Genomic DNA, 27,154 nt, shown 5'->3' with positions numbered 1-27,154 from the left:
TGCATGCTGGGAGGCCGAAAGCTTTGACCGATTGGTGCAAATCCGCTGTCGCGTCAACATGTCCCAATGTTATCCTGTGGACTTAGGAGAAATACCGTTATCAACGGTAAGTTCTTACTATAATGTATGTTTCTCTGACGTCCTAGTGGATGCTGGGAACTCCGTAAGGACCATGGGGAATAGCGGCTCCGCAGGAGACTGGGCACAAAAGTAAAGCTTTAGGACTACCTGGTGTGCACTGGCTCCTCCCCCTATGACCCTCCTCCAAGCCTCAGTTAGATTTTTGTGCCCGGCCGAGAAGGGTGCACACTAGGGGCTCTCCTGAGCTTCTTAGTGAAAGTTTAGTTTTACAAACAGCCAGTTCTCAGGAACAGAAGCCCTCTCCCGCCTCCGCAAAGTCCTCAGCATGACGCTGGGGCTTTACAAGCGGACTCAGGCACGGTGGGGGCCTGTCTCAAATATTTCAGCGTGCAGTGGGCTCACTCACAGGGGACCCCTGGATCCTTCAGGTGGTATCTCATGGGTACAAATTGGAATTCGAGACGTCTCCCCTTCGCCGTTTTCCTAAAGTCTGCTGTACCGACGTCTCCCTCCGACAGGGAGGCGGTATGGGAAGCCATTCACAAGCTGTATTCCCAGCAGGTGATAATCAAGGTACCCCTCCTACAACAGGGAAAGGGGTATTATTCCACGCTGTTTGTAGTACCGAAGCCGGACGGCTCGGTGAGACCTAATTTAAATCTGAAATCCTTGAACACTTACATACAAAGGTTCAAATTCAAGATGGAGTCACTCAGAGCGGTGATGGCAAACCTGGAAGAAGGGGATTATATGGTGTCTCTGGACATCAAGGATGCTTATCTCCATGTCCCAATTTACCCTTCTCACCAAGGGTACCTCAGGTTTGTGGTACAGAACTGTCACTATCAGTTTCAGACGCTGCCGTTTGGTTTGTCCACGGCACCCCGGGTCTTTACCAAAGTAATGGCCGAAATGATGATACTCCTTCGAAGGAAGGGAGTTTTAATTATCCCTTACTTGGACGATCTCCGGATAAGGGCAAGATCCAGGGAACGGTTGGTAGTCGGGGTAGCACTATCTCAAGTAGTGTTGCGGCAGCACGGTTGGATTCTTAATATTCCAAAATCGCAGCTGATCCCGACGACACGTCTTCTATTCCTAAGGATGATCCTGGACACAGTCCAGAAAAAAGGTGTTTCTCCAGGAGGAGAAAGCCAGGGAGTTATCCGAACTAGTCAGAAACTTCCAAAAACCAGGCCAAGTGTCAGTGCAGCAGTGCACAAGGGTCCTGGGAAAAATGGTGGCTTCCTACGAAGCAATTCCATTCGGCAGATTCCACGCAAGAACTTTCCAGTGGGACCTGCTGGAAAAGTGGTCCGGATCGCATTTTCAGATGCATCAGCGGATAACCCTGTCACCAAAGACAAGGGTGTCTCTCCTGTGGTGGTTGCAGAGTGCTCATCTTCTAGAGGGCGCAGATTCGGCATTCAGGACTGGGTCCTAGTGACCACGGATGCCAGCCTGCGAGGCTGGGGAGCAGTCACACAGGGAAGGAATTTCCAGGGCTTGTGGTCAAGCCTGGAGACATCACTTCACATAAATATCTTGGAGCTAAGGGCCATTTACAATGCCCTAAGCCAAGCAAGACCTCTACTTCAAGGTCAGCCGGTGCTGATCCAGTCGGACAACAACACGGCAGTCGCCCACGTAGAGAAGCTGCAAGGATTTTTCGCTGGGCGGAAAATCATGTGATAGCATTGTCAGCAGTGTTCATTCCGGGAGTGGACAACTGGGAAACAGACTTCCTCAGCAGAAGTCTTCCACATGATTGTAAACCGTTGGGAAAAACCAAAGGTGGACATGATGGCGTCCCGCCTAAACAAAAAATTGGACAGGTATTACGCCAGGTCAAGGGACCCTCAGGCAATAGCTGTGGACGCTCTGGTAACACCGTGGGTGTACCAGTCAGTGTATGGGTTCCCTCCTCTTCCTCTCTTACCAAAAGTATTGAGAATTATAAGACGGAGGGGAGTAAGAACTATACTCGTGGCTCCGGATTGGCCAAGAAGGACTTGGTACCCGGAACTTCAAGAGATGCTCACGGAGGACCCGTGGCCTCTACCTCTAAGAAGGGACCTACTCCATCAAGGACCCTATCTATTCCAAGACTTACCGCGGCTGCGTTTGACGGCAGGGCGGTTGAACGCCGGATCCTGAAGGAAAACGGCATTCCGGATGAAGTCATCCCTACCCTGATCAAAGCCAGGAAGGATGTAACCGCAAAGTATTATCACCGCATTAGGCGAAAATATGTTGCGTGGTGCGAGGCCAGTAAGGCCCCGATGGAGGAATTTCAACTAGGTCGATTCCTGCATTTCCTGCAAACAGGAGTGTCTATGGGCCTAAAATTGGGGTCCATTAAGGTTCAAATTTCGGCCCTGTCAATTTTCTTCCAGAAAGAACTAGCTTCAGTTCCTGAAGTTCAGACGTTTGTAAAAGGGGTACTGCATATACAGTCTCCTTTTGTGCCTCCAGTGGCACCTTGGGATCTCAATGTAGTTTTGGGGTTCCTAAAGTCACAATGGGTTGAACCACTTGAATCTGTGGAGTTAAAATATCTCACATGGAAAGTGGTCATGCTGTTGGCCCTGGCCTAGGCCAGGCGCGTGTCAGAATTGTCGGCTTTATCCTGTAAAAGCCCTTATCTGATCTTCCATTCAGACAGGGCGGAATTGAGGACTCGTCCTCATTTTCTCCCTAAGGTGGTTTCAGCGTTTCATCTGGACCAACCTACTGTGGTACCTGCGGCTACTAGTGACTTGGAGGACTCCAAGTTGTTGGACATAGTCAGGGCCCTGAAAATATATGTTTCCAGGACGGCTGGAGTCAGAAAATCTGACTCGCTGTTTATCCTGTATGCACCCAACAAGCTGGGTGCTCCTGCTTCTAAGCAGACTATTGCTCGTTGGATTTGTAATACAATTCAGCTTGCACATTCTGTGGCAGGCCTGCCACAGCCAAAATCTGTAAAAGCCCATTCCACAAGGAAGGTGGGCTCATCTTGGGCGGCTGCCCGAGGGGTCTCGGCTTTACAACTTTGCCGAGCAGCTATTTGGTCAGGGGCAAACACGTTTGCTAAATTCTACAAATTTGATACCCTGGCTGAGGAGGACCTGGAGTTCTCTCATTCGGTGCTGCAGAGTCATCCGCACTCTCCCGCCCGTTTGGGAGCTTTGGTATAATCCCCATGGTCCTTACGGAGTTCCCAGCATCCACTAGGACGTCAGAGAAAATAAGAATTTACTTACCGATAATTCTATTTCTCGTAGTCCGTAGTGGATGCTGGGCACTCATCCCAAGTGCGGATTGTCTGCAATACTTGTACATAGTTATTGTTACAAAAATCGGGTTATTATTGTTGTGAGCCATCTTTTCAGAGGCTCCTCTGTTATCATGCTGTTAACTGGGTTCAGATCACAGGTTGTACGGTGTGATTGGTGTGGCTGGTATGAGTCTTACCCGGGATTCATAAATCCTTCCTTATTGTGTACGCTCGTCCGGGCACAGTATCCTAACTGAGGCTTGGAGGAGGGTCATAGGGGGAGGAGCCAGTGCACACCAGGTAGTCCTAAAGCTTTACTTTTGTGCCCAGTCTCCTGCGGAGCCGCTATTCCCCATGGTCCTTACGGAGTTCCCAGCATCCACTACGGACTACGAGAAATAGAATTATCGGTAAGTAAATTCTTATTTTCCCTCAGATGTTGAGACATCCTCTGTGCAGAGAAATACCTATTACAGTGTACAGTATATAGCGGCACTACTACAGGCAGTGAAATCTGCTCTTTTTGACAAGCGTACCAAGCAGACCCCCGATATTGCTGACGATAGATTCAACAGACCTGGGGAGCTCCTCACATCTGCTTGGATGGCTAGGTTAGTGACTGCACTAGAGGTAGGCATATTACAGCGTGCTCCTACCTAAACTGGTGAGCGGCTGTGGACTCAAGTGCTTGACCTTTACACTGCGTTCCTGGTGTGCTCACACGGGTACTAAGATGACTTTAGAGTCTCTCCTATATTCAAGAGATATCCTCTTGGTCAAGAGTTGGACAGGATAGTCGCTGCAGTGACAGCACCCAGGGCAGTTTGCCTTCCTTCTGTTGCACCCCACAGCTGGAGGAATTCAGAACGTCTAATTTTCATTCCTTTTTTCCTAGATTATTTTCTCTTCTAAGGGCTGTAGGTCCTAAGGTGGGGAGCCTTGGTGCACCAGACAGCTGACAGATGTGCCACATAAGTTGGACCCCAGTGAGGAAGGCCAGCTTCACTGTTTCTCCAAGGTATGGATGGGAAACATGTCAGATGACTGGGTCAGAGGTGTAGTTTCCCAGGAATATGCTCTGACTTTTCAGAAGCATCCTCGAGTCCTGGCCACCACCTTTCTAGTACTTCCAGAAACATTGGGAGCTCTCAGGTAAATCCATCCGTACACTTCTGGCCTCTAAGATCTTCATCCTGATTTTACCATCTTAAAAAAAGGTATGGAGTTCTATACCAACCTCTCCTGACTTAGGAACCGGGCAACTAATTTCAGCCCATCCTTATTCTGCAGGCACTAAACATATACCTGAGGATTCCCAAGTTCTGCATGCAGTCTCTTCACTCCATCATTCTGCCTCTGGAATCGTGGGATTTTGGGGCATCCTTAGATATTCAGGATGCCTCCTTACAGATTTCCATCCGAGTCAGCCACCATTGCTTACACAGGTTGGAAGTATGTGAGCATCACTTCCAGTTTCTGGCATTACCATTTGGATGGTCCACAGCTCCTTGTGCTTGCACATAGGGCATGACAGCTTATATTCGGCACAGTGGTCTCCGATTTTAACCTTATCTGAATGTCTGCTTGTCCTGGCTCAGTCGCCGGATGTCCTCAGAGAACACATCTGTCTCATGATAGATCTTCTCCAGTCCCACAGAAGGATCATAGACCGGAAGAGTTTCTTCTTGACTCAACTTGTCTTAGGAGATGTTACATTGAAAGCCTTACTGAATTCCAGAGTTCATCGGGTGTTCCTCCCTGTAGACAGACTTCTGATCTTGCCGACAGACATTTGTCTCTTGTATACAGCTCCTGAGCTGTCCAGTTTCCACCTTTGACATGGTGAAGTATAATCCATTTCAATCCTGGCCTCTTCAAATGGCAGTTTTAGCTCGGTGGATTAGATTCCCTCTGTAGCTAAAGGCACAGATGTTCATTCTTTCTCGTGGGATCAGACACTCCCTTTTGTGGTGGCTCCAGGGGTCCCACATAGATAGGGGATGCCTATTTTTTGGATCCAAGTCTAAGTCCTCACCACCGACGCAGATCTTCGCAGGTGATGGAGCAGTAACCAGTTTTCAGTCCTTTCACGGACGGTGGACGGCTCAGAAAAGCAGGTTACCGATCCAATTTCTGTACTTTCCAGGGATCTTCAGAGCTATCGGTTTAGCTCTGCTACTCCTAGCTCAGCTACTACTGCAGTATCGTCTGATCCAGCTGCAAACGGACATAGTAACAAACTTTGCCTTCATGACGACACTTAGTCATGGCACCATGAAGGAGGTTGGCTGCATCCATGGTTGGGCAGAGCATCCTCTTCCGGCATTCACCTTTCCTAGTTCGTCGCTGGGGATAGCCATACATGGATAGGATGGTGTCTCGCCACAACCACTGGCTGCCACAGGCTACTGAGATGCAGTTCCTGTGCCTGAGAGTCTAGAGCTCTCTTGGTGGATGCTGTAGCAGTACAGGGGATATTCAAGTTTCGATCTATCTTTCCTCTGACCTCAATGTTCCTGCGGGTTTGTGGCTTTGAACTAGCCATGGCAGCTGTGGTGTGCAGATGTTCTACGTCTCTCCATCGGTGCGCCACTGCATCTTCCTCTCAGATCGGACCTTGCATTCGGGTTGGGCCCGCCTCTCCTTGACGGGTTGGCTCTTCAGACATCCATCTTAAGAGCAACAAGGTTTTTGAGAATGGTTATTCGTATCATGCTTAAGGCCTGAAAATCCTCTTCAGCCAGAATTTATAGCAGAGTTTAGAGAACCTACTCTGATTTCTGTTTGGCTAGAGGCTTCATACCAAGGATGTTGCAGCTCTCATGAGTCCTGTTGATTCTGCAGACTATTGTTTTCCTTGAGGGTACAGGTTTCAGCCCTGTCTGTTCTCTTTTAGAGGCAGATTGCGCTCTTCCCCGATGTCCGGACATTCCTTCAGGGCGTCCGCCATATGCAGCTGCTGTTCGTTCCCCGGTGGCTTCATGGACCCTATTTTTGGTGCTTTGGGCTCTCCAGACTTCTCTTTTGAGCTTTTCAATACAGTGGACATTCGTTGGCTTCCGTGAAAGACTGTCTTCCTCATTGCCATCACATCGCACCAGACAGTGATCGCCTTGAGTGCCTTGTCTTGTCACTCTTTCGAATTTCCTCTTGGACCGTCCCATTCTTCGTACACTATCGGGTTTCCTTCCAGGGGTTTTGTCTAGATTTCGCAACTACCAGGAGAAAGTGGTTCCTTTTTCCAGGTACAAGACTCTTCGCCGGAGAAGGCCTAATTTAATTTTGTGAAAGCCCTCTATTTTTATAGGGCCAGGTCTAGAGATTTCCATAGGACAAGTTATCTTTGGTCCTATCTACTTCCACAAACGAGGTTGGCAGTCTACTAATCAGTGGCAGGCTATTAATCCGTATTGGCCAGGTGGAATTGTTTGACTTTCTGTCGGGCTTACTCTACGCCGGACCTCTTTGCCCCTGCCATGGTGCCTGCTCTTTCCACCTGGTCAGTGGGACTTTCTTGGGCAACTCAACGTGGCGCTTCTGCGGACCAGCTTTGTGAGGTAGCGACCTGGTCCAATTCCCACAAATTCATTTATTTCTTTGGATGCAGCCTTCGGGTGAAGGGTTCTCAGTGCAGCTTAGTCCCGTAGGGGGACAGTTTTGGAACGCCCCATTGTCAACCATGTGCCCCCTAGTGGAGGAAGATGAAAAAGAGATCTATGTTCTTACTGGATTCAGTCCATTTTTCGACTCCATAGGGGGCACAGGGTGCCCACCCTGACACACCTAGCTTGCGGTTAGTTCCTGTTATTCCAGTTCTCTGCGCACCTTTTCTCTGTGGGTGTATCTGAGTGTGTGCCAGGTTTCCTGCTCCTTCTCATTCTAGCTGTGGGCTTGCCATCGTAACTGGCTGGCCTGTAGCTGGGGACTGGGTATAGTGGAGAAGGAGCCCTAGGCTGCTGGGAAAAAAATAAGTAACTGTTTGGTGCCCAGTATTTCTCTCTCCAGCTATACCCATTGTCAACCCTATGCCCGCTATGGAGTTGAAGAAAAGGATTTAACCAGGTGTGAACATAAATCTATTTTTCTTGTGTGCTAATATGTTTTACTGTGTAATGCTAATCCAATGTTTTGATAATGTTGATAGCAATTTGGCATGTCTCTCTATAGGTCAGATGTACTAAGCCTTGAAAAGTGCTAAATTTCACGGTGATAAAGTACCAGCCAACCAGCTCCTGTAATTTTTCAAACCCACCCTGTGACATGACAATTAGTATCTGATTGGCTGGTATTTTCTCACCGTGAAATGTATCACTTTTAAGGCTTAGTACATCTCTGGTGTGATACATAAGCTAGACATTAAAAAGATAGACAGTCATTAGGTCGATATGGTCAAAAGGTCGACACACAAACTTTTTTGAGGGGTGTTTTTAAACAATGTTTTACCCCAATTTGTTGAAATGCGTCCACACGCGGGCTCGCTTCGCTCGCCGCGCTTAAGGCGTGGTGGCTCACTCCGCTTCGATCGCCACAGGGTTACTAAAGTTAATAGTTTGTGACATGGATAGTCAATTTGATGAAATGCGTCCACTCGCCACGCCTCGGGCTCGTTGGCTTGCCTCCACTTCACTCGCCACAAGGTTACTAAAGGTAATAGTTTGTGACATGGATAGTAAATGCAGCAAAAAATGTAGAAATAAAAAAAAAAAAACCTAAAAAAAAAACCACGTGTCAACCTTTTGACCCTGTCGACCTTTTTGACTGTCGACTTAATGCATGACCACCATTAGCGGTCGACCTATTGACTGTAGACCTTTTTAGTACAGATCTATAGACCGGATACCGTACATCTCCCCCCTGTTCTGTATCTGTATGTCGGTATTTCATATTACCTTGCTGGAGCAATTGATAAGCAATCGTTATTAAAGATCATACAGATGTATGAATAATGTATGATTATTCAGTACAATGCAAGTCAGATCAGATGGACACTTATGGCAAGGACTCAATATTAAATTGGCTGCTTGATTGAAATGTTGTGGTGTAGGTCCTATTAGTAATAGCACATAACTGTATTGTGTGCTTCATAGCAAGAGTTGATTACCCTCCTTTTATGGTTTTATTTTCTGTAGAACTTTTTCTGCAATTGTTGGTAGATCACTTGCTATTTTGCAGATATCTTTTATACATCTATGATATAATCATACTAAATGTATGTCTCCCAAAAGTTCAGTGAGAACTGCAGGGAGGCCCAATCCTTCCCTCACTGGATGCCACGCTCCCGGACACTGGGTATATGCGTAAGCATAAATAGATAAAGTGCCAACCAATCCGCTCCTAACTACCATGTTACAGGCTATGTTTAATATAACAGGAGATGCTTGGTTGGTACTTTACCTCTCTCCACTGTCACTCTAAGCATTGATGTATATACCTCAGATATATTTTAAATACAGTTTGTAAAAACACTTCATATGCAAGTGTTGTGCCATAATCAAAAAAGCAAGTGCACAAAAAAATTTTTTTATTTACTGGTGCTTTAGAACAACCCCTGTGTTTTTTGAAATTGAGTAATTTTTGATGTTAAAAGACACCTCATTTTGGATATATTTATTTATTCATTAAAATGATTGTTCAAAAAAATGGAACCTGTGTATGTGTTGTTGGATTGAATTCATATAGAGGCCATTTTGTTGAATGTTGGTATCAGGCATTCTTCGGATAAAGTAGCAAAACTGGAGAGTCAAGTAGAGTCATACAAGAAAAAACTGGAAGATCTTGGGGATTTGCGAAGGCAGGTGAAGCTTCTAGAGGAAAAAAACACCATGTACATGCAAAATACAGTGAGCCTGGAGGAGGAGCTCAGGAAGGCGAATGCTGCTCGTAGTCAGCTTGAAACCTACAAGAGACAGGTAGGTCTAAAACTTTACATTTTTCATTAACAAATCTGTCACTTCTGTTCATTCTAATGAAACACATGCAACTTTGTAAACAGGTTGTTGAGCTGCAGAATAGACTCTCGGAAGAATCTAAAAAAGCTGACAAATTGGATTTCGAGTACAAAAGACTGAAAGAAAAAATTGACAGCTTACAAAAAGAAAAGGATGTAAGTAGCATTTTGTTTTGATCAGCATTAAGAAAACTCATGATAACTGTACTTAAACCAGTAACAGACAGGGCAATCTTGCTGCATGGAGCATGTGACAGGATTAATATCCATTTAATTAATGGACATTAATGTCACACACTTAAATCTGAAACTGGATGCGTCTGTAGGGTAAATTTATGAATATGTCTGAAAATGATTAGAGGAGGCATTGTCCGTAGCAGCCAATCAGCTGTCATTTCTCTTTTGCATCCCAGAGAGTGATAGATAGAATTTGATTGGTTGCGATAGGAAAACACCCCCGTTTTCATTTTTGGAAGCTTTAGTAAATTTATCCCTGTGTTTCAGTTGGGAAAACGGCTTTGGGGGTTTGAGGTATTTGTTCTAAAGCTGTGTACACCCTAGGCGATATATTGGCCGTTCAATCTGATATACCACAAGCTCGTCTGCGGGTGTGTACCTCAAATATGTCTGTGAATGACATTCACAGACATATTGCTTCAGCTGTTTAGCACAGCGATGAACGATTATATCTAAAGCTAAATCAGCGCATCTGGCTGTGTGTTCAACCGCCCATACACTTGCTGCAGGGGCTGATGTCACAGCTGGATGAGAGGACCGACACATTAGGGTGGATGTATAAAGCCTTGACAAGTGATAAAGCAGTGATAAGTGCAAATGATAATGCACCAGCCAATCAGCTCCAATGTGTAAATTGACAGGAGCTGATTGGCTGGTGCATTATTACCTTCCACTTATCACTGCTTTATCACTTCTCCAGGCTTAATACATCTGCCCCATTGAGTGACAGATCGGTAAGTGTATATACTTACCTGAACTGACTGCTGTCGGTGCAACATCAGGACCACTGACATGTCTGTCTGGTGTGTACGCAGCCTTAGAACTCCTAGACACTGTCATGTTTATTAATTATTATTATTTTGCATAAACAAATACACAGTGAAATTACATAGTAAATGCATTTGACATGCTGCTGTTGACACTTATCCCAATGCGATCAGTGTATACTCTTTAACAATTTGAAACCAGAGCATTAGAAATAATGGTTTGTATTTTCAGACCCAGTTACATGCTTATACATTGTAACCACTCAACCACACTACAAAGAAGAATATTTTTGTGCATCAATAAACAAATTGGCAGAATAAGGGTGCATACACACGGTGAGATTCGGACTTATCCGATTCTCACCGTGCGACAGGGGGCCGGGTCGGCACTTAGCCAGTATCGCAAGCACATAATGAGTGTGCTTGCGATGCTGGCTATGTGCGATGTCAATCCTGACTATCTCTTCTATAGAGATAGCCAGGATTGACTTGCCTGCACAGCCTATTTTTTCTGCCGATGCCGACCGCGCGGGGCCGCGCATCGGCATCGGATCGGGATCGCAAGGTGACTGTCACCTTGCGATCTGCACTATCTTTTCTTCCGATTCTGACTATATAGTCAGAATCGGAAGAAAATATCTTACCGTGTGTACACACCTTAAGTTTGAAGGAAATATATGAGACATTCAAAGAATATGTTTGTATTTTTAACAGTGCTTGACCCATAAATGGATTTAAGAGAGAGCATTTTGTTGTTTGTGTAATGCTTCAATGCAGTGACCTGTAGGTGTTAAGATTACTATTCCTGTAAAATGCATATGAGAAGAGAACAAGTCCTTTTAAATGAAATTAGAAACCAACATTGCAATGGAAACCATAGGCAAACAGGGGTGGGGGTGGGGGGGTGGGGGTTCTGGTTGCTCGGAAATCCCCCTCATCTTATGCCCAGTGGTAGCAGCTTCTTCTACCCAGTTTGCTGTGTGTGCGGATCTGGGTCCTCAATTCCTCAATCAGTGCACTGGTCCAGAGAGTAGCTGCCAGGAAAAAGAGAGCGGAGCCTTACCATGTGATGGGAGAATGTGTGCTTAGAAAGCGCAGTACTGGTTGTATTATGTTTGTGTAGTTTTGTATTATGGTATGTTTAACCTTTTTCTGATCACTTAGTTATATTATTTAAATATGTTTGCTAAAGCCTATACTAGAGACCAATCAATAGTGTTAAATGTTTACACAGTATTCCATACAGTATCCAGTGTATAAAAAGACCATTGTTTACATTAATGTCCAGGGTTGTTACTAGGGTCTTCTACCGCTCCCCCAGACTCCTGCACTTGCTCCAATGTTTCACAGAATGAGAAATTGTGAATTGCATTTGGAAACCCCTCTGTCGAAATCCTGCATTTGCCAATGGAAACCTGCACTGCTTTTATTTACTTTCATTTTGCTATGTCTTCATTTGGGCTGCAGATGGCGATGTGTGCCTGTGATTGTTCCATATAAACCACAAATCCAGCGTTAACTACTGAATTTACTCTGAAACCAGTTTTAGCATTATCGGTCCACTGTCCGCTTTCACAGGGTGTGAAGCAGGATAGGGCATAGATATAATAAAGATATAGCTAGGGTGCCGCTGTTACTTAAAAAAAAAAATGCTGCTTTAGCAAGAGACCATAAAAATTAGAATAAATGGGTAATATATGACAATCATCACTGCATTTATGCTCCTTGTATCATGGAAAAATACACCTACTGTAATAGTGGTATCCGGTCTTTAGATTGACCACTATTTGTCGACATGCACTAGGTCGACATGGCAACGGTCGACACATGAAAATGTCAACATGAGTTTGACACATTTTTTTCATACTTTATGATCCACGTGGACTGCGATTGGGAATAGTAACCTGTGCTGAGCGCAGCGAGGCACCTTGCCCGAAGCATGGTGCGCGAAGTGGTGCACTTATTGGGGTTCCCAGTCGCTTTACAAAGAAACCAACACCAAAAATATATTAAAAACTCAGGTCGACCTTTTTCAATGTCGACCTAAGGACTGCATTGACCTAGTCACTGTCGACCAATAATGGTTGACCTAATGACTGTCGACCTAGTTACTGTCGACCCTATGATCCACACCCCGTAATATTATCTTGACTTACACTAGCTAAATATAAATCTACAAAGTCATTATCAGCATAGCTTAGAGTCTGTTTATGTAGCTCTGTACTTTAGGCCTGATTCAGAGATGCATACAGTCGCAGCTGCGACTCTTCACACACTTACATCTTTGTCTTTATGCAAATGCAGCAGCTGATTCTCAGCCTATGATATGCCCACTGGAAGCTACAATATTCCGTTGCGACAGATATTTAGACGAACCATTTGTCGCAAACTAGAAGATTGCACCAGCCATATAGCAGGTTCAATTTCGCCATCTGAACATAACCTTCTGTGTCAGAGCTACAGATGTGTCCTCATACATCTTTGCTGCAGTGACGCCAAACAGCCCCTCTTGGCATGCCAGGTCGCGTGAAAATCTTCTAGCGCTGGGGGCGTCTTTTTTGCTGAAAATGTGTCTTCTTTGCAATGCAATGTGACTAGGACACACAAGGAGACTGTGCTGATTAATTTGATATGACACTTGTATATCTTACCCCTTTCAGACCGCCAGAGGCGGGTCGCACATGGGAGCCTGACACGGGAGCTGCCAGTGTGCGACCTGCTTCAGGCACCCCGCTGCCGCTGTCTGCAACCTGGCAAATTTACGGGTTGGTGACGTGGCGCTTGGAGATCACATGATCTCCAGGCGCCGCCCGTACACAGAGAGTGAATGGGAAACGGGCTGCATCGACCCGGCTCCCATTCACACCGCACAGTGAGCCGGGTTGAAGACGTTTTCAACCCTGCTCACGCCCAGGGTTGAAATACGTTTGCACCTTTCAGACCGCACCTGAACATGGGTTATGGGTGTTCATGTGCCTAAAACCCGTGGTCAGAGGTGGCGGTCTGAAAGGGGTATCTGTGTGTGATGGAGTCTCTGAATGTGTACAGGTTGTAAATGCCAAATTGCTTTCTAACAAATATTTAAAATGCCCGCTCTAATATATACTGCGGACGCCAGGCGCATCTTATTACCATATACGATAAAAGTGCCTGTACGGGGGCGTGGTTTGGCTAGCAAGGAAGGTGGCTGTGTTTCACTTCAGCTCCTCTGGTGAACACACAATCAGAGCCTTAAAAACCCTCTACCTAGCCCATATACGGCCAAGAGGCAACCCAGCAAACCCCTTTACCCGGCTGCCACAATCTGGGGAGTCCCGCGGAGTCGGGAAGTGCTTTTAAGCACTTCTGCGGATTGCGGCCTTCTCCCCGGATAGAAGCCGGGGCCTAGAGTTGAAGGAGAGCCCGGATCGCTTCATCCGGAAGTAGACCTCCGCTGCGTGAGGGCGCCCGGCGGTTCCCACCACACCACCCGGACTCACCAAGCCTCGGCTGAGGAGCAGAAGACGGGTCCGGCATCCGAGGGTAAGTCCGCTCCACGCACGGAGCTCGGGCTGTGACCGAAGTGACGGTCCTCGACGGCCGCAACCCACGTGACCCCGCTGTTCTATCCACGGCCCTGCAGCGCAGTACTGTGCGCTCTGCTACGCGGACCGCCCGGCGACCTCGTTAGCGGCTGGCAGCACCCGCTCCCCCCTACATTCTACGGACGCTGGAGCTCTCCCCTCGGCCTTGGGCTGCGCCGCCCCGGGAGGCCTCTCCCTGCTACACGAGGCGGAGGCCCCGGTGGGGCTGTCATCATCCACACGCTATCTGTTTCCCCCAGCGCCCACTTACGCCCTACTGTTACATACAGGTGCGGCCTGTCCCTCCACAGGAGGCCGGGGACAAAAGTGGGGATTCCCCCCTGGAGCGGTGCCGACACTCGGCCGAGTGACACACCCCTGCTTGGGGACCCAGAGACGAAGCCTGCATTTGCCCACAGCAAGAGACAGAGGCAAGAGTAGAGGGAGACCGCGGGACGTGAGGACGCAGGCCCCTCTGATCCTCGCAATAGAGGCGCGACGGCGGTGACGGAGGTCCAGGATACCCGCGGGCCAGACGGAGACGACGGCTGGTAGGTTCTTTACTGGCCTGCCAGTCCCTAGTCCCCCGGCGGCTCAGCGGCATTCACTGTGCCTCCCCCGCCCGCTATATTTACGCCAAAGAGGCACTTAACTAGAGCTTGTCACCCGAGGCCTCCACTCCCCGCATCCGTAGGCAGGGGACTGAAGTTTGGAGGAAGCCCGGCCGCGAGTTCCGGGACCGGAACGAAGACACGGCGGGCCCCAAAATATTCGCCTTCAATCACCTTCCGCAGCCGTAAGATCCCTCTCCACCTGTGGCAGACCTAACACCTGATAAATGTCAGCAATCATTATAAATGATATTATACTTATTGAAGATCAGTGGGCTTAGGGCCTAACTCCCAGTGACAGTGCCTTCTGAGATCCATATCTTGAGCTGGAGCACCCTCTAGTGGCCTATTCATATACAGAGTTATACATAAGTCATTTAAATCCCTTTATACTTCACTGATAGAGTCTTTAAGGGAAGTGGGTCGCTCCCTGGGAGCCGACATTGCAGATGCCTTATATCTACCTCTACATTACCGAAGAAGCGGGATGTGAGGCCCACCATGTGCCTGCTACCGTAACAACGATCACCAACTAATGACGTGCTAGTGCCATTCCATTGGGAGTCATCATGCTATAGGCACTTCACAGCGCACCAAGCAATTCTAAATCTATACTCATGACATCTTCTGCAATCCAGTATTCATCCAATCATTTATAAGCATGGTTAGATCCGGGAAAAAGAAAGGCAACACCGCACAACCTAAAGAGACCGCGACCCAATCGGGAATGAGATCGTTCCTACAATCTACACCTGCAAGGCTATCTGAAAACCTTTCTCCCTCCAGCCCCTCATCCTGTCATTCTGCTTCCTCTGCTTCCCCGTCAATGATGGAACAGCCCACCTCACACACACACAGCGACACCGCTCTTCAAGATATCCTGCAATATATGAAAACACTCCCAACTAAGAAGGATATCCAAGATACCATACGAAAAGAGTTGGCATCAATCAAACAAGATATTTCCCAGCTTTCTGATAGAGTAAACTCGCTGGAAGAACACCGAGACTCCACCGATAATTTTCTGGGGTCCTTAACAGACGTTATCAAATCCCAATCAGATGAGATCAGATCGCTACGATCCCGCGTATTGGATTTGGATAACAGAGGGAGGAGGAACAATATTCGGGTGAGAGGCATCCCAGAGGAGGTCCCCCAGACGGGCATAGTGGATGCTCTGACGACAATTTTTAACACAATTCTGGGCAAAGACCCAACTACCGCCATAACATTTGATAGAGCCCATCGCGCCCTAAAACCAAGGGGACTTCCCTCAGATCGTCCCCGAGATGTCATATGTCGTCTACATTACTATTCCCAGAAGGAAGAAATCATGAACAAAGCACGACATATTGACGACTTGGAACACAACGGTGACCCTATCTCCGTCTTTCAAGATCTCTCCTGGCATACCCTGCAACAAAGGAAGATTCTTCGCCCCCTGACGGAAGAACTCCGCAAGCGACAGCTGAAATATAGATGGGGCTTCCCTTTCAGCCTACAGGTATCCTCCTCAGGCAAGATATATTCACTCCACACCACATCTGACCTTCCTACTTTCTGCTCAGGACTCGGTCTCCCACCCTTAAAGGTCCCGGACTGGGACTTCACCCCCCCGGATCTACAACCACCACAGCCTTCCAGAGGGGGAGAGTCATGGCAAGTGGTCGGCAGTCCTCAAAAGAAACCCTCAAAACCACTTCCTGCACGACAAGATCACCCCCCCACCTGAAGAAATTGATTTTCATTACTCTGCTGAATGAGCCCTACTGATTTCCCTAGGCGGATTGAATGTCCGGACTGTGAGACACCGGGTGAGACACGTTACACGCGGCCTAGTGCCATTTTGACCTTGTCTTACTGTGTCCCCCTTTCCTCCCTCCCCCCCCCCCGGTCTCATTTGCAGCCCCGGAATTCAGCGATGGGACATTGGCAGAAGATGAGTACTTGTTTCTACCTATTAATGTTATCAGTCATTATAAGTTTTACTAAGTTAGAATTGCACTATTACAATACTTAAGTTTAAAGTAAGTGCCTGTAAGGGTGACTCCCTTACCCCGATCCCGCATACGGCCATTGTGCCCCATGGGGATGCTGGTTAATATACCTACCTGCTTCCCCATTGCGGATGTTATTATGTTTACGATGTTTCTATTACTTGTAACCTGCTCTTTTCTTCACTCTTTTTCTTCTCATTGTTTTTCTATTTCTTCTGGTGAACTGTCCGAGTGTTACGCTTCATTGTGCTATGATACAATGTGATGTCTCTTCCAGGTGTAATCAAACTCACCTTGATTAATGCAAAGGGTCTCAACACCCCCGAGAAAAGATCCCACTTACTTCGGACACTACGATCTGACGGAGTGGATGTGGCTCTAATTCAGGAGACACATTTTAAGATCTCTGCTCGAGGCCCCTCCTTGGTAAATCAAAAATATCCCCTGGCTTTCTACTCCAACAACCCTGAAGGTAAATCTAAGGGAGTCGCTATAATTTTTTCCAAGGCCCTCCAGGTGTCTAATGTCTCAGTCCATAAGCTTGTCCCAGGGAGGTTATTGGTAGTCCAATGTAATATATTTTCCCAGGCATACACCCTCATATCCCTTTACGCTCCAAATCAAGGGCAACTCCCCTTTTTTCGATCCTTTCTACCCCGGATTGAAGCCTTAGAGATGGGCATAGTGGTTTTGGGAGGCGACCTCAACTGGTCCATGGACCCCTCTGTCGACACCTCTCCCCCAGCCCCTAGATTTTCTGAACACAAACATAGACAGGTCAGGAAGATCTTCCACGAACTTCAATTTGCTGATACCTGGCGGGTCACACATCCCACTGACAGAGATTTTTCCTTTTTCTCACACCCACATCAGGTCTATTCACGCCTAGACTACATGTTCTTAAGCCATAGACACCTCCCCCTAATTGTAGATGCCTCAATTGGCTCCATCACGTGGTCAGACCATGCCCCAGTATCCCTGTCCCTATCGGCCCCATCTCGTGCTCTCGGTCCATGGACCTGGCGCCTTAATGAATCGCTCCTATACGATGCATATTGTAAATCAGAATTGGATAAGACACTGTCCGAGTACTTCGATATCAATGACACAGGAGAAGTATCCGAGATTACGATTTGGGAGGCCCACAAATGTGTTATACGGGGTAAACTGATCCAACTAGGTTCGTTTGTGAAGAAAAACAGTCAGGCCTTGATCACTACATTACTACACAAAATTCACACCTTAGAAACCCGCCACAAATCCTCCCTGACACCATCGGACTTAATGGAACTATCCGCGGCCCGAACACAACTCCGAATAATCCTCAATAACAAAACCCAAGCCTCCCTGCGTAGATGTAATAGTAAATATTATAAGTGGGGGAATAAACCAGGCAGGCTCTTGGCCCAGGCACTTAGAACCCAGAGATTGGCCTCCTTCATCCCATCAATGAAAAACAACACGGGCTCCACATGCTTTAAATCCCCAGAGATAGCAGCATGCTTTAAAAGCTACTATAACACCCTATATAACCTGGGTAACCCTTCCCAGGCCCACGACCCTCTCTCCAATATGTTAAGAGCCAGGAAATATCTAGCCGATGTGGCATTTCCTCAACTATCAAAATCTGCCCAGAAATCTTTAGAAGCACCTTTTACTTTAGCCGAGGTGGACCATGTTATCTCTATCGCTCCCCTACGTAAAAGTCCGGGCCCAGATGGCTTCACAGCCACCTACTATAAGATGTTTAAAGAAATGCTGGCTCCCAAATTACTGCAGGCCTTTAACTCTATATCCGCCGAGACCCACTTCTCTAGACAATCACTTGAGGCCCATATTACGGTGATCCCTAAACAAGGAAAGGACCCCTCAGTGTGCTCCAGCTACAGGCCAATCTCCTTGCTTAATATAGACCTCAAATTCTTCGCGAAACTAATGGCTCTTAGACTGAATGAATTCCTCCCGTCGCTCATCCATAACGACCAAGTGGGTTTCGTACCCGGTCGGGAAGCGAAGGATAACACGACTAAACTCCTCAACCTAATCCATTTGGCCTCCAGCAGTAAGATATCTACTGTACTACTGTCCACAGATGCCGAAAAGGCCTTTGACAGGGTAAATTGGGATTTCATGAGAGCGGTGCTGGAGCACATCGGGTTGGGCCCACGAGCTCTACATAGAATACTATCTTTGTATACACAACCATCAGCAAAGGTACGGGTTAACGGGACTCTCTCTGATAACTTTCTAATTAGTAATGGAACGAGACAGGGCTGTCCTTTATCCCCCCTGATCTTTGTCCTTTGTATTGAAGCCCTGGCCAGGGCAATTAGGGCTAATGACAAGATTAAGGGACTACAAGTAGGGGATATAGATTATAAACTTGCTCTATTTGCAGACGATCTGCTGGCGACAGTCACAGACCCCGCACACTCACTCCCCAACCTGATGAGCGAGTTAGACATTTTCAGCTCACTATCAGGTTTTAAAATCAACACATCCAAATCCTATGCTCTTCATATCTCAACTCCCCATTCGGTCTTAACTGGCTTGAAAGCTACGTTTCCTTTTCAGTGGAGGGACTCCCACATTACATACCTGGGAGTACAGCTATCCAGCGACTCCTCACGTTTACTGTCCTTGAACTTCCACCCCATTCTCCAAGCCATTAGAAACGACTATTGCAGATGGCAATATCATAATCTTTCTTGGCTTGGTAGAATCAATGTTGTAAAGATGAACACGCTACCCAAACTACTTTACCTTCTTCAGACCTTACCGATTCAGATCCCCGACTCTTGGTTCCGGACCGTGAGATCTTTGATCCAGCAATTTATATGGCGTCGTAAGAGACCCAGAATCAAAAGGTCAATCCTGACTCGAGCCCCCCAGAAAGGGGGCTTTCTATTACCAGACATTGAAATTTACTACCAAGCAATTATCCTGAACAGAGTCTTGGATTGGACCAGGAGTCGGGAGAATAAACAATGGGTGGTCTTAGAAGGTTCAAGCGTGCAACTGTTCCCGGAAATCTTCCCATGGCTCCCGACCTTGCCCAAATTACAACATACGCACCCGACCATTTCTCCTACACTTTCTTTTTGGAAGAAGATACGACGAAGATCGTGTATCTCTTCTGTCTTTGGCCCCCTCACCTCTTTTCTGAGTAATCCGACCTTTCCACCGGGCCTCTCATTAAGATATTATCAAAACTGGGCGTTGGAGGGACTCTTTAGAGTGGGGCAGTTGGTCCACCCATCCGGGGTTAAACAGTTCTCGGAGATACGAGAGAAATGGGAGATCCCACAGAGAGATTTCTGGAAATTCCAACAGATCCGTCACTTCCTACATACAAATAATGCATACCGTGAGGCTTCAAGGGAGCTGACCGCGTTTGAAAAAATGTGTGTGGCCCCTATGAATCCAATACACACTGTCTCCACCCTATATAAGCTCCTATGTGCGTCTGACTCCCTGATGCCTCCTCATTTTATTCAAAAGTGGGAAAGAGATCTAAACATCTCATTCTCGGATAGGGAATGGGACTCTATCTTTCTTAAAACCCATAAGAGCTCCATCTGTATCCAAGTCAGAGAAACACAATACAAGATCCTGATGAGATGGTACAGACACCCCACTCTCTTACATGTAATATCCCCATCCATCTCACCTACCTGCTGGAGATGTCGTAGGGACCTAGGCTCTCTGCTACACATCTGGTGGACCTGTCCCCTTATCAAAAATTACTGGGATGATGTAATCTCAACCTCCAACACCATTCTACATACCTCCGTCCCGTCTGACCCAGCCTTTTGGCTACTAAATCATTCCACTACCCCAATCTCTACCTACAAGTCATCGTTAATACGACACCTGGGCAATGCCGCACGAGCAGTGATCCCCACAATGTGGAAATCTATCAACCCCCCCACAAGGAACGCCTGGTTCTCCAGATTAGATTACTACATGAACATGGAAGATATATTAATGAGCGCTGGGGACAGGCGCTCGGAATTTACTGCTATATGGTGGCCTTGGATAGACTACAAGACATCCGAATCATATAAGACTTACATTTCCTCCACAAAATAGAGTAGAGGACGGGAACCGACTTTTAACTCAATTGGTAATAGGGTCTTGGATGAATAAGCCTAACTCTTGAATCACGGCACATGTTTTATTCTCCTTTGCTTAACATACTCGGTTCAGTCACCCCAATCTTTTGAAGTTTCTCTTCTCTTTTCTTTTTCTTCTTCTTGTTACATACCTATCCATTATTATGTTTTCTTAAACCAAAATGTTAATGTGGACTATAACTGTACAGAACATGTGACTATCGATCTGTATACGCTCATGTTGTCACACCATTTGGCCATTGATTGATACCCAGTTATATTTACAACTTGTTGTAAGTCTATATTGTTACAATAAAAACAGATTACACAAAAAAAAAAAATCAGGACAACCATCTATGCTTAGGACCACTTACTAGAAGTACATCTAAATGGTTCTATCGTGCACCACCAGAAATATACTGTAGTGTAATAATATACAATAGTAGCCCGGGCTAACTAATGTTATTGATTATGTGTTTAGTATTGTAACTTGAAATATAATACTGTTTTCTATATTCAAGTATGGTAGAAATTAAAACAATGATTAATTGCAAAAGTGCCTGTACGTCGCAAAACACTACATCCCTTAAGAGAAATCAATACACCCACACATTATCTGAGTTCCAAAGCTCATTGATGTATATATTTGTTATTAAAAGGATATGTATTCAATATATCACAATGTACAGTATACATATAGTTACATGGTTACAATTTATACAGTAAGCAGTTAATACAAACTAAATCAAATACATACAGTTACAGGCCAGCATACAGTACCATCTCCCTCAATGCTCACTATGCTCCCGTTCTTCCATCTTTAGCTCTCAACTCCAGCTAACAGAAGCAAAATATTACCAACACTCCATCTCGCTCAGAACCCAGGGGAAAAAGAACAGAGACTCCTGTGTGTCTCATCAGCAATGTACTATATAGTTTGGGGGAGTGCACAGACTAGTCTAAGGGAGGGAATTTTCTCATTCATGATGAGTCACTGGTCAATTCATATGAAAACGAGGTTCAGCCTTGATGGACAAATTACAGGAGATAGCCACTGGTCAGGCTACAATCATGCTGTCTTCCAGGAAATCCATTGTTCTAATAAGAGTGACTTTAGCTTTCATACATTTAATCTTATCTACTTGTTGCAATGAGCTACAACTTAATAACAGGCATCAAATTGATATACACATTAATCTGGTTGCTTTAATACCAAACACGACATGTCTATCTTGCTTCGTTCCAATAATACACATACATGACGTTACTCCATTAAATACATTATGAAGTCTGGCGCTTGATATGTTCAAATTATGTGCTGTATGAATTATGTGTCGAATCTATCTCTGTGGCATGTCTGTGTAAATGCGTATGGTACCATATATTGCTGTGCTAGCTGCGCGTATTTGCAAGCATAGCGACTCATGTGTGGAGTCTGTATGTTTTCTCTCTGTAATATTTTTGACTTTGACAGTCCACCCTTTGGCAGTAAACAATAACTGCCATAAATTATTAACATAAGAAAAATATTTAAGACAATAATCGGTGACCTAGACACAAGTATGTATTCATTTCGCAAATCAGATGTTTGACCATATTTGGGGAAGACAGGAAGGAGGACGAGACATCCTCTATATGCACTCGGCGGTCACGGGACCACTGGTTGGGTGTGGGACAACATTCAACCTATAGAGTATGCTGGGACAGTGCTTTGGCCTATAACGTCTGATTTGGACGAACATTTCACACATACATGTACCTACGTCTTTGTACACTGATGTTCGGATTCGATTGAGGTTCTGCTGAAGACACAAACAAATCGTGAAAGTGACATATAAAATTCTCATGATTTACATATTCCTATCATTTTCTGAACATTGTTTCCATTTCTGGAACGTATGCTAGGTCTGTTTAATCATTGAACAAGGGTTATAAGTAGTGTCCTTCCTAAATAACATAAACCTTCGGAGTTCGGGGAGAGCCACTCATAAACCTTTCTTCCACGTATATTAATGAGCGCTTTATCTGCAATGTGTGAATAGCCATTGTCTGATTGTTCCTGATTAAATCTCACCAATTTCAGGAAACTGGGAGGTAAACATACCAAGGATTTATCTATGGTACTGGTGGATCTTAAGGCTAGGGGGTCTAGTTATATTATATTCTTTGTCCACCGGTCCCCTCCCCCTTCCGTGTAATTCAAGTACCTCAGCTAAATTTAAAAAAAATATGGCACTAATCCTGCGTCTTTTCGTCTTAGAGGTACCTGTGAGCACATCCAACATTCCGTTTGGTTTAAGACCTTTACCCACTAGTGAGTGGTAATCACTCAAGAGATGTCTGTTACCTTAGTGCTAGACTGACATCTCTGGATGCTCTTCTCTTCAAATATGGTGTCACAATAATTACAAAATACAGTATTCCTCAGACAGTAGCCTATCACGTTACCTCCGAACTCCGTAACTACTAGACCTTTGATTTTTCTCTGGCTTTAACAAACTGATCGGCTAATCCTGGGATCCTATAAGGAAATCACTCCTTCCTCCAGAACCAGTTACAGTCCCACACTCGACTCCTCATAAAAAAACCTCGCAAAAATAGAATGTCCTGAAAAAAAATGTTTGTCAGCGGGAAAGAGAGAAAAGAGAAATAGAACAAAACAACTCTTGTCCATAGCAAATCAATTACAACGACTGGTCTTTCTGCAATCCTTTAGTACGCTCGGGTAGTGTTCAACAGTGCCGCCTCTCAGTCTTCACGGAACAGAGTCTCTGGTGATACTTTTGCGATCTCACTCCATTTACGAGTTCCTTCCAGACTACCGACTTTCCTGCAATGGGAATCGTGGACCCAAGTGTCTCTCTCGGCTACTTTCACTGGTATAGTGCTGTCATCAAAACTTGGTATGGTCCTTCCCACCTGTCTATTAGGCAACCTGAGCGTAAGAACAATCACACAGTCTCTTGGTTCACAATCAAGACAGTTAATATTCGGCATAACAGGAATCAACAGTTTCAAGTTCTTTTGTCAAGTTCTCAAATGCTGGCTCATCTCAATAAGGTACTGTACTGTCACCTCATTGGTGTATTTCTGATCATTGTGCGGATCAATCATGACATGAGGTTGTCTTCCAAAAAAAACAAAAAAAGACACATACCAAAACAAAAACAAATTTCGAAGAGGGTGATTTGTTAAGTGAAGGTCTGGGAGTGGTTCCGATGCTACATAATACTAGTAACAGTATCTATGATCACAATAGTCCAAGTCCAAGCTTTGTTCCTACTTCTAGGGGTACCGTTATCTACACACAAATTTCTGCGCAATTTTTATTTGCGGGAAACACAGCAGCATCCGTGGCGGCAGGAAATGCCTCTACCCAGTTTGAGAAAACATCAGTGCACACCAATACATAACAATAATTCCTAAAGGGTGTTAACTGTACGAAGTCGTTGTGTGTTTGCAATGTAGAGTACCATGAGCATAACTCAAAGAAAAAAAAACATCTCTAGAGAAGAGAAAGAAGGAGAAAATTAAAAAGAAAAATGTCAGGTTTGCCATTCACCAACAGGCATATCAGTGTCTATACAAAATTTCCCTTCACCAGTATTCTCATCCTTCCTCCACCCTTTGGCCATGACAAGGCACACTGCAGTAATACTGGTGTTATCGTGCTGGTGAGATATACTGGGTTCGGGCAGAACTCTGAGGACCAATTAAGCATGTAGTGTTTGAACTGTAATCGGGTCCATGTATTGTACCACCCTGTGTGAACGCAAAAGATGAAGAGGAAACTGTGGAGAAACAGAATAGAGGTTTGTGACAGATAAGTTTGTAGAGGTGGAGAAGATTTTATTAAAATTTGACAACTGGATTTGGCACTACGGGGAAGTGATTCTCTACTTGGTCTATACCCCTTAAAAAAAATTCTGTGTTTGTTGTATCGCTATTGGGACTATCCCAGCCATCAATCCAGTGTCCTGTCCATCCTAAATTCATAGGGAACCCGGTATCTGTGAGATAATTTCCTCTACCTGTGATGGACATGAATCTAGAACAGTGAAATGTAACATTAGTCTTCATGGGTGTCTAACATACTTTGTACTTCCTGAGCGGGAGCACATTATATGTATATCATATCTAACAAAGCTCCTGTTAAGTTAATCAGGGGCCATTCCTGCTAGGAAAAAGAAGCAAAAGTTTAGAGGCCCCATCTTAACCCCAGCAAGTTTTGTCAAAGGGTAATGTTGCATATATTCCGTTCTTCCCATTAACCGAATCTGTGTTTTCTATATGGCTCGTGATTCCTTACTATACTGTATGTCCCTTGGTCCCGTCTATGTGTTTAATAATGTGGCTTGTGTTTTCTGTCTAGGGGGTCTGTATTGACTGTGTCCTACTACTCCTACAATCTCTGGCAAAATGCCCTTCCTTCCTACAAGTGTAACATATTATTGACCTTGACTTACCATTAGGGATCTGGGGTTTGGGCTGATGGGTCTTTCCTGTATGTGCCTGTATACTTACCGTCCTCAACCTCTCCACCTGTTGTTCTCTGCGCCTAGCAATATTCTTGTGATGTTCAATAACGCACTCTCTAAGATTAGCTACTGTGACCCCTTTCCAATTTGGCAAAGAAGTCTGCACCCTGACCCTCAATGCCTTATTGAGCCTGTCCATTAGCACAGAGACAGCCACCTTCCATTTGCTGAATTAGTGTTTACAGGTGATCTTATCCAGACGGAGAGTTTTCTATTTCTGCAAAAGACAAAAAAAAAAAAAAAAAAAAAAAAACATTTTTAACAAGCTTCTAGGTCATGCGAAGTATTCATTCAATCCTTCTCATCCCGTATTAAGGGTCTGTACATGGTCCAACAAACATTTCCGAGCTTATCTTGACTAGGGGCATTACTAGGAATGAATACTTCTTATATAGTAACTAAAAGAAATACCCGGGGGTTACCCTGTCTCTGTCCGCTTTCCTACTGGCAAATACTAATGAGGGCACTCTTGTTCCTTGAAAAAGCCCCATAAACGGGGAGAAACGCGTTGGAAGGGTGCAGATAGGTAGTACCACACATTACTCATCTCTTGTGGTTGTGATTGTGCATTACATCTGGCTGGTATTGCCGTTTTCGGCCGGCGGCCACCACCGGCTTTTCCATTGCCACCCTTGAGTTGTATATGTTTGGTTTCCTGTCAATTTTTAACTTTTTAAATAAATAGTGTTTTATATTGCCACTCCCTCGTCCATTTTTGGAGCAGGACATAAAAGAAACCGTTATGGGAGGATCTACGCTTGATTCTGAGTGAGTAATGGTACGCATTCATTGTTATGGAATATCCTTACAGCCTAGTCTAAAAAGATACCTTTACGTGTGGAGCTCAATTTTATCCATTGTGAGTGGGGTACGCTACCCTTTAACATTTGGTCTAGCAATTGTCTGAGAGAATATCATTCAGATTTACTGGACTTACTACACCATGATATTTCATTTATTTTTCCATTGCATATCACCGTGAGTTATCTGTGGATTAGAAGATTCGTCAACACCCCTACAGGAGGCTCTTATTGGAGTTGGACTCTTTTTCCTTTGTCGCACATATGGACTTTAAGTATTCACCATATTTGTTTATATGAAACAACACTGAGTGCCTACTTGAGGATTTGTTTTTGTCATATTGTTCTGTAAGGGTGAGGTGGCCCTTTTTTCCTCAAGTGGCTGCACAAGTGTGTTTGCGCCATGGGTTTCTGATTATTTTTCTTGTTATAATGTGTGGACGGGTTTTTCTCCATTTCTGACCCTACTTTCTTGATTTTTTTTTTTTATTTTTTAGTTTTTTACTATATATGTACACGAATGATACCATACTTACCAGTTCCACTGGTCTCAGCCACTTCCCCCGCAAGCTACTGCTCTTCATTTACCGGTTGGATACTCCTCTGAGTGCATGAGAAATGGCTGAAACCAATCAGGTCGCCTTCTCCTCCTACATATATAGGTTACAGTCATATTTTTTATATTTTTATTATTTTCTGTAGTTTGTATGCTGGCCGTAACTGCTTCCTCATCTACATATGGTGGTGTACTTGCTTTCTCTTTTTCTTCCTACTTGTTTATTGTTGCTACAAGTTCAAACAGTTCTTATATTTCTATTCTTGTCTTATATGACTTTGGTTAGACATACCACCTGCAATATCTTAGGATCAAACTCACCAACCCCTCTTGCTGCCACAGGTTTAAACAATTTGTATGTCTGACCCTTTGTTTTCTAGATTTTATCAGACATATTCTAATCTTTACGTTCTGCAGTACCTCTGGCTCAAAGCTGCCCATCCTAGGGATTGATGCCCTATCTTTGTCAGTCATACGTACCCATTCGTCACAATAAACTTCAGCGTGTGGACCATATTTCCCACACATAATAAACCTCGCTGACCCCTTGGGCCGCGGCTTTCCAGCCTGAACCCTGGCTATCATATGTCTCTTGAGCAACTGGCTCCCATAATTGTGGGCCTTTTCCCACAAACACCAAAATACTCAATGCAAGCAGACGGTGAAAGTTCTCTGAGCGC

At 45.2% G+C, this 27,154-nt stretch overlaps 1 protein-coding gene across 3 annotated transcripts in view; it reads left to right on the top strand.

Annotated features, from left to right (window-relative positions):
* LOC134904955 (protein Hook homolog 3) overlaps positions 1–27,154 on the top strand; it is a 155,144-nt gene that overhangs the window by 77,519 nt on the left and 50,471 nt on the right. For all 3 annotated transcript variants that reach the window (XM_063914592.1, XM_063914593.1, XM_063914594.1), the window contains 2 exons: positions 9,051–9,252; positions 9,336–9,446. In XM_063914592.1, the coding sequence (XP_063770662.1) occupies positions 9,051–9,252; positions 9,336–9,446 (313 nt within the window). The remainder of the gene's footprint in view (positions 1–9,050; positions 9,253–9,335; positions 9,447–27,154) is intronic.

Source organism: Pseudophryne corroboree, chromosome 1 (genome assembly GCF_028390025.1).
Source record: "Pseudophryne corroboree isolate aPseCor3 chromosome 1, aPseCor3.hap2, whole genome shotgun sequence".
NCBI classification, from domain to species: Eukaryota; Metazoa; Chordata; class Amphibia; order Anura; family Myobatrachidae; genus Pseudophryne; species Pseudophryne corroboree.
This window is presented reverse-complemented; position numbering and strand designations above follow the sequence as displayed.